At 50.6% G+C, this 7183-nt stretch overlaps 2 protein-coding genes across 3 annotated transcripts; both read left to right on the top strand.

Annotated features, from left to right (window-relative positions):
• Positions 1–2355: 2355 nt before the first annotated feature.
• J3458_009364 (uncharacterized protein) lies at positions 2356–5593 on the top strand. 2 transcript variants are annotated; one of them, XM_007809025.2, is made up of 5 exons: positions 2356–2719; positions 2823–2980; positions 3043–3237; positions 3297–4631; positions 4683–5593. In XM_007809025.2, the coding sequence occupies exons 1-5, from the start codon at positions 2459–2461 to the stop codon at positions 5119–5121; spliced, it is 2388 nt and encodes a 795-aa protein (XP_007807216.2). In that variant the 5' UTR covers positions 2356–2458; the 3' UTR covers positions 5122–5593. The 2 variants fall into 2 exon arrangements, with proteins under 2 accessions (XP_007807216.2, XP_065975531.1); XM_066119735.1 differs by having other exon boundaries at positions 2356–2980.
• Positions 5594–5790: 197 nt separating this feature from the next.
• EGD1_1 (Nascent polypeptide-associated complex subunit beta) lies at positions 5791–6754 on the top strand (the record flags this gene model as incomplete). The annotated part of the gene is made up of 4 exons (XM_066119734.1): positions 5791–6076; positions 6161–6208; positions 6276–6448; positions 6525–6754. Exons 2-4 carry the CDS (start codon positions 6195–6197, stop codon positions 6752–6754), a joined length of 417 nt encoding a protein of 138 aa, XP_065975530.1. The 5' UTR covers positions 5791–6076; positions 6161–6194.
• Between the last annotated feature and the right edge of the window lie 429 nt (positions 6755–7183).

The following is a 7183-nucleotide window of genomic DNA, read 5'->3' as shown; positions in this document are numbered from 1 at the left end:
TACTATCTGGAATCTTGAGACCGAGTATTTATAAACACTTGGCCGCGGAAAGCCTGCTCTGCCTGATTACGGCGTTGATACTTGCAAGAGTGAATGGAGCTATCGACATTTGGTAGGGAAGCATCCTGCGGACCCGAGCTTCATTCGTAATAGCTGCGGATCTAGATGGCAAGTTGCAGATAAAATTAGCAATTACTCCGGTAATATGTCTTACTCCTGCTCCCGATACTTAATCGAAATAAGCACTGAATTTGGAGTAGTGCAGGCCGCCGTTTGTGCAAGAGGGGCTGATGATGATTATCAGCTCTCCCGTCTTGAGCGTCGACCAGGGGCCATGATACGAGGGAAGATAGGACAATGTAGAATCTGCATCAGGTTAAAACACTATTGTTTGCTGCTAGATGCTGATGAAAGGACCTGCCAAGATCAACTAGAGGCATCCATGTTGGAATGAAGAAGGAGAAAGAGACACCCACAAGGCGCCTTGATCCCCACCGGCCCCGTCACTTGTACTCCGTCCTCCGTATAATTAAAAGGGCCAGTTCAAGTTGCACGCGACAAGGCCCAAACTGCCTGTGACAGAACAAAAGTTCGTCTAGGGTCCAAGAGCTACACCCCACTGTAGCACCCCCGATATGACCTGGGGAAGCACGACGAGAGGATGGGCTTTCTAACAGCCGCTCTGACCTCTGCCTGCCGCTTCGAGGCTAGCTGGCTACGCTGGTATCAATGGTGTCCTCAGGGCCCTTTCGATTGGTGACGAAATTAGTGGGACCGGGGTAACACAACAAACAATCGTCACATCAGTGTACGATATCCGTGCATGGACGTCAGTTGGTGAATTGCAGCGACAGCCAGGTGCACGGCCCGTGGCCGTAGCTTCAGGCACATTGGTCTCTTCAGTCTGCGTGAGAGTCTCTTTTTGCATCGGTGGTGAAGAAAGCCTTTCCGAGCTCTCTCCGTTTTCCTACACTCGAGCTTGAGATGCCGGCTTCCGAGTCTTCTGGCCGCGACTGTGTTGGCTGCAGCTGTAAAGTCAGCCTCTGTATAATATAGAGCATTTCGTCTGAAAACAGCCCACAGACCATCCCATCAACCGCGACGAGGAGAGACTGAAGAAGGATGAAAAAGGTGTAATTGCATATGCTTCGCCAGGTAGCCAGTAGAGATACAATTTAACAGGGCGAATAAATGCAGTATTGCAATGCCAACGGGAGCCTCAATCTTGTTTGTCCAGTGCCCACGATAGCAAGCAGCAATTTGTTTCGTGCTATGGAGACACTGGGCATGCGATGGATGTTCGTGATTGGGCACGGTCGTTCTTCCAGCAAGGCTGGCAAAAGATCCTTCAGATAAGAAAGCACTGGGAATGGAAGCATCCACCCACACCAAATTCTCTAGCCTGACCTGATTTCCTGAATGGGCGGTCCCCCTAGGTAGGCTGCTGCGAAATACTAATCGGTACTGCTGAACCGTTTGTCGATATTGGAAAGCCTGGCGTAGTTCATACTGAGCAAGCAACCGGCTGCAATGTCCCATGATAGCAGTGCTAACAGACTAGAGCGCGCAGGCCGACTATTAGCACCAAGTAGCAGAGAAACTTTAACAGACCCCCCTAAACACGTACACGTGTCAAGAAGAATCCAAGACGCCCCAAGGCCACGAGAATAGTAGAAAGACGAGATGCCTCAGCTGCGGAATAACTACGCAGCTGTATCAGGCAGGTCGGCGTACCACATCCCAATCATAATCTTTCCATCTGCTTCGGGCTGGCGTCTCTTTGAATGAGATGGAACAGAGACCAATCTTGGGTCAGAGCTGGAGGCGCCGAGGCCGCTGTGGAAGTGGGGTGCCACATGGGCTCTATCCCGCGTTCTTTCGTGCTAGGGCGTGAAGTTGTCACGCCAGGGTCTCCGTCCCCTGCCTCTAGCATACCCCTACCTGCCCGACAAACAATTGCCACTCCCAATTCAGATGTTGGCACATGCAGAGATACCGACAACGTTCCAGACATGCAGAGGCGGGCATTGCCTCCACTTGTCTTGAGCCTATCAGGTTTGCCCGGTATTAGCTCCAACAACGGCGTCCGTCTCGGCTCTTGGCTCCTCATACCCGCAAATCCTCCCCCGTTCCGAATCCGTGTGCGATGTTGCATCGTGTCCAAGGGCAATGTATCCCTACAACGTACCGTCGTCCTGTTTCTGTTTCTGCTCTTGGTCGGCTATGAATGCTGGAAGCAAGGGTGCGGCGGTCCGTGGAGGATGAACGGTCTCGTCTTTCTGCTGGCCCTCGCTTTAGGAGGTGTCGTGCTCCCGTTTTTCTGGGATATAAGCTCCAGCACCCCTCGCTCCTTCCCTCGTTGTTCCTGCCTGGGCAGCCGTCTTCCACCTTCTTGCATTGGCATATTCGTGTCCGTCTTGCATCTAGTCTACTAGTGCAGGCATAAGAAGCGACAACCATGGGCCTCAAGGAACGCTTCGGTATCAAGTCAACTGAGACTACGGGTGAGACAACTGGCGCCGATGTCCTCCCCAACACTGGAAGCACCGAGAACGAGCTGCGCCGATTCAGACGCCAGCATCAATGGGATCCCTTCCTGGATATTGACAAACTCGACAACATTGATGATGCCCTCGCCTCTGGCAATGCCGAGAAGGAGGCTGCTATTGATGAGTCTCTGATTCAGGAGGATTCGCCTTACCCAGAGGTCCGCAACTCGGTAAGTATAAGTATATGGACTGTTCAATTGGCTCGCCTGAGCATTATGTTGCTGCCAAACAAGCCCAAATGCCATTCAACGGGCTAACAAAGCTTGACCACAGGTTCCCCCCACTGACCAAGATGTCCCTGTCGACACTCTTCGAGCTTGGACTATTGGAGCTGTTCTCTGCACCATTGTTGCTGCTTGCAACGTCCTGCTTAGCATGCGTCGTACCCCTATCTCTATCTCGTCTACCGTCGTCCAGCTTATTGCCTACCCGTGAGTCCTAATGCCACTCCATGTCAGTCCAGCCTCGCTCATGTCCTAACCACTTACCTCAGACTTGGTTGCGGCTGGGCCAAGTTCATGCCTGCCAAGACGTTTAAAATATTTGGCCGCACCATCGAGCTCAATCCCGGCCCTTTCAATACCAAGGAGCACACGATTATCACCATGATGACTGCAGCGGGTAGCTCTCTTAGCTACGCCATCGACATTCTCCTCGCACAGGAAATCTTTTACAAGCAAGAGTTCAAGTAGGGTTTAGCCCGGTTGGCGCCTCATGATTTTACTCTTGCTAACATGTCGACCATAGGTGGGGTTTCCAAATTCTTCTCATGCTTTCCACCCAGGCCATGGGCTTCGGTGTTGCTGGCATTGCTCGAAGATTCCTTATCTGGCCATCGTCAATGGTTTGGCCGGCTACGCTCATCACCTGCACAGTTATGTACTCACTTCATGACCATCGCCCGTCCGATCCCTCTGCCACTAATGGGTGGAAGATTGGTCGATACAGTTTCTTCCTTCTTGTCGCGGGCTGCACCTTTATCTGGGAATGGTTCCCTCTGGTTATTGCTCCATTTCTCAGTTATTTCATGTGGCCTACTTGGATTGCCCCGAATAATGTTGTTGTTAACCAAATTTTTGGTGGCAATACTGGCTTCGGTCTCATGCCAATGTCTCTTGACTGGGCCACCGTCACTGCTTTCTTAAGCTCACCGCTCCAGACTCCCGCTTTTGCCATTCTCAATGTTTGTGCTGGCATTTGCCTCATGACGATAGGTGCGGCCGGCCTTGCCTTTGCTGGTCCTGAGTACTACCGATACCTCCCTATTAGCGCCAACAAAAACTTTGACAGATATGCCAAGTCCTATAACACGAGCCGTATCCTTGCTCCGGACTTCACTGTTAATGAGACCGCTTACCAGCAATACTCACCTATTCTCCTTGGCCCTACCTTTTCTCTTTCTTATGGGTTAGGCTTTGCTGCACTTATATCTACTATTATGCACATTATTCTCTTTTATGGAAGGGATGTATGGAGCCGGGCTAAAAACTCTCAACACGATGAGCCTGACGTGCATATGAAGCTTATGCGCAAGTACAAGGAAGCTCCCGAATGGTGGTTTATGTGTATTTTTGCGATCAGCTTCGCCTTTGGCATGATTGCCTGCCAAGTCTGGGAGACCCACCTACCTTGGTGGGCATATATTGTGTGTATTCTTATTGGCGCCGTTCTCTTCATTCCGATTGGCATGGTTCAGGCTATTACCAACCAGCAGACCGGCTTGAACATCATCACCGAAATGATTATTGGATACATGATGCCCGGCCGCCCCGTGGCCATGATGCTCTTCAAGAGTTACGGTTACATGCTGTCATACAACGGGCTAACCTACATTTCTGATATGAAGGTTGGCCACTATATGAAGATTCCTCCTCGCAGCATGTTTGCTGCTCAAGCTTTTGCTGTTATCTGGCTATCATTTGTCCAGATTTCTGCTTATAACTTCCTTCGGGGTAATATCAGCGAGATTTGCACTGAGACCCAGAAGCAAGGTCTGACCTGCCCTGGTGCGCGAACTTTCTATAACGCGAGTGTCATCTGGGGAGTCATTGGTCCCAAGAAGGTCTTTGGTGCTGGTGGAATGTGAGTATTTACGCTTCCAAGACTCTTTATTTATGCTAATTTACGGTGTAGATACTCTTGGACAAACTGGTTCTGGTTCATTGGTTTTATCTGTCCTGTGATCCAGTATCTGATTGCCCGGAGATATCCTCGCAGCTGGGCACGCTACGTAATCACTCCTGCTCTCTTTGGTGCTGCCGGAATGATTCCTCCTGCTACCCTCTACTTCCTCTTCCAATGGGTCATTGTTGGTCTTATCTTCAACCTTTTCATCCGCAGGGCTTTCTTTGGATGGTGGAGTCGTTACACTTATGCTTTATCTGGTGCCCTCGATATCGGCACTGCTCTCTGCACTGTCATAACCGGCCTTGGTCTTGGTCTAAGCGAGACTGAGTTCCCCGACTGGTGGGGTACCACTGTCTGGCAAAACACCTTAGATGCCCAAGGCAAAGCAGTGACAAGGAAGTTCATCCAGAATGTAACTAAACCTCTCGGCCCTGACACGTGGTAGGCGAAGGAGGAGCGACACGAAGAAAAAGATATTGAAGTCCTAGGAAGGGTATATTTATGCCTATTATCACGTATATGATGTAGATACCAAGCAGTGCTGCGCCTATTCGCAAGCTGAATATGTTGAATTCATTGGATACCGAAAGAAACGCAAACGTGAGTACAATCATGATTGTTGCCGGATGATTTATGAAGCACCCACTTTATGAGGACATAGAGTTATGGGCATGGATCTATGTTTATACGATGCGGAAATGTTGCATTACATACCTGACTGTGTGGTAGTTCTCCCAAATGAACCGAGTGAATTATCAATATGCCATGTGCTGGCGGGACCCGTGACTTGCTACGTGATGGGTTTTGACGCGACATTCTCTCTCGGACTAGGAGACAGACAAGGACTAAAATCAACATAGTGATGCAGGGCTTCTAATCCGTACTGCGTATGAGGTGTTGTTGGATGGTCATGTACGGAATACTCCGTACGGAATAATGTGCTGACAATTGGCCACGGACGTCTGGGGGCTAGCTAGCCCCAGATTTCTGGCCAGCCTCCAGCCAAACCAACAACCGCGGCGTCGAGCACCAGTGGGGCCTCCTGTTCGGGCAATACATTTTCCACACGCGAAAACTCTTGGCACGCACAAAAACGACTCTTACTTTGCTCCATCACCAATCCATGCCGTCGGCGACAAATCAGCCTCTTTGACGCAACCCCTCATCTTTTTCGGTGCGTAGTGACTCCCCCAACCGATGTTGTAGCTCGGCCTTTTCATCCCGATGTCGTCCGGCTGATCCTATACTTGATTTTGGGGTCCATTGGTGATTTAGTGGGATACGTCTTGAACTGACGAGCCGACGGGCGAATATAGTTTCTCCTCCACTTCCTACATAACCCCTCAACATGGCTGACGTCCAGGAGCGCCTCAAGAAGCTTGGCCAGGCTGGCCGTATCGGTGAGTGGACTGATAGACTAGGGGATTTAATTCCTGGAGAGGGGTTAATTGGAAACTTTGCAGAGTGCTAACTGGCCTACTTAGGGTAAGTTTTCACCACCGCATATCCGACGATAGCATGATCTTACGCTAGTTAAAATTCCAATCATCGACTCACCGACGGAAAGCTAATTAACCGCTTGCTTTTCACAACGTGTAGTGGCAAAGGTACTCCCCGAAGAAAGGTCAAGCGTGCGCCCGCTCGGTCTGGCGCCGACGACAAGAAGCTCCAGCAGACCCTGAAGAAGCTGAACACTCAGCCCATCCAGGCAATTGAGGAGGTCAACATGTTCAAGTCGGATGGCAATGTCATTCACTTCTCTGCTCCCAAGGGTGCGTACATATACTTCAATCCAGGGCCGAAAACGGAGCACAAGACTCCCTGCTGACACCTCGCCTGGGCGTACAGTTCATGCCGCTGTCCCCTCCAACACCTTCGCCATCTACGGTAATGGTGAGGACAAGGAACTCACTGAGCTTGTCCCCGGCATCCTGAACCAGCTGGGCCCAGACTCTCTCGCTTCACTCCGCAAGCTCGCCGAGAGCTACCAGAACATGCAGAAGGCCGAGAAGGGTGAGGACGACGACGAGATCCCCGACCTCGTTGAGGGCGAGAATTTCGAGAGCAAGGTCGAGTAAATTCGACCTTATGCAGATTTCCTCTCCAGCACCAACATTGTTTGATGACCAACGGGAAGAAGGAGGGGGTGGGGGTTTAGTACAAGATGGAAACTGGCTAGGGTGGCGTATTCTTGCGAAATGAAGTGCTGTCAGGCTGGCCTTGGAATGAAGTACTTGGTGCTTGGTGATTTTATTTCAATTGGGTTTACTCTGGTTTGCCTTCTTCTCATCGTGGAAAGGACCCCAATCGCATATTTTCTGCCTCTTGCAGGAAATTTGTCTGCGACGTTCTGCCAATGTTCTTGTCTATTACGTGGAAAAAAAGGGAGTTGTTGCAAGAACTGTCGGGACATTAGGAGTGTGGCGGCGGATGTAAGCGACACGGGAGCGTGAAAACTGTCTTTGGCAAGTTCGGGTTCGAATAAAGACCCCAATCGCATCTAGGGA

This window comes from Metarhizium acridum (assembly GCF_019434415.1).
Source record: "Metarhizium acridum strain ARSEF 324 chromosome Unknown scaffold_141, whole genome shotgun sequence".
NCBI classification, from domain to species: Eukaryota; Fungi; Ascomycota; class Sordariomycetes; order Hypocreales; family Clavicipitaceae; genus Metarhizium; species Metarhizium acridum.
This window is presented reverse-complemented; position numbering and strand designations above follow the sequence as displayed.

Excerpts from the sequence above, each read along its gene's own strand:
- J3458_009364 (XM_007809025.2), top strand. The coding sequence starts at position 2,459 with ATGGGCCTCAAGGAACGCTTCGGTATCAAGTCAACTGAGACTACGGGT. Across the intron at positions 2,981-3,042 it reads GTCCAGCTTATTGCCTACCC|ACTTGGTTGCGGCTGGGCCA; the intron begins GTGAGTCCTAAT and ends CACTTACCTCAG. Across the intron at positions 4,632-4,682 it reads GTCTTTGGTGCTGGTGGAAT|ATACTCTTGGACAAACTGGT; the intron begins GTGAGTATTTAC and ends TTTACGGTGTAG.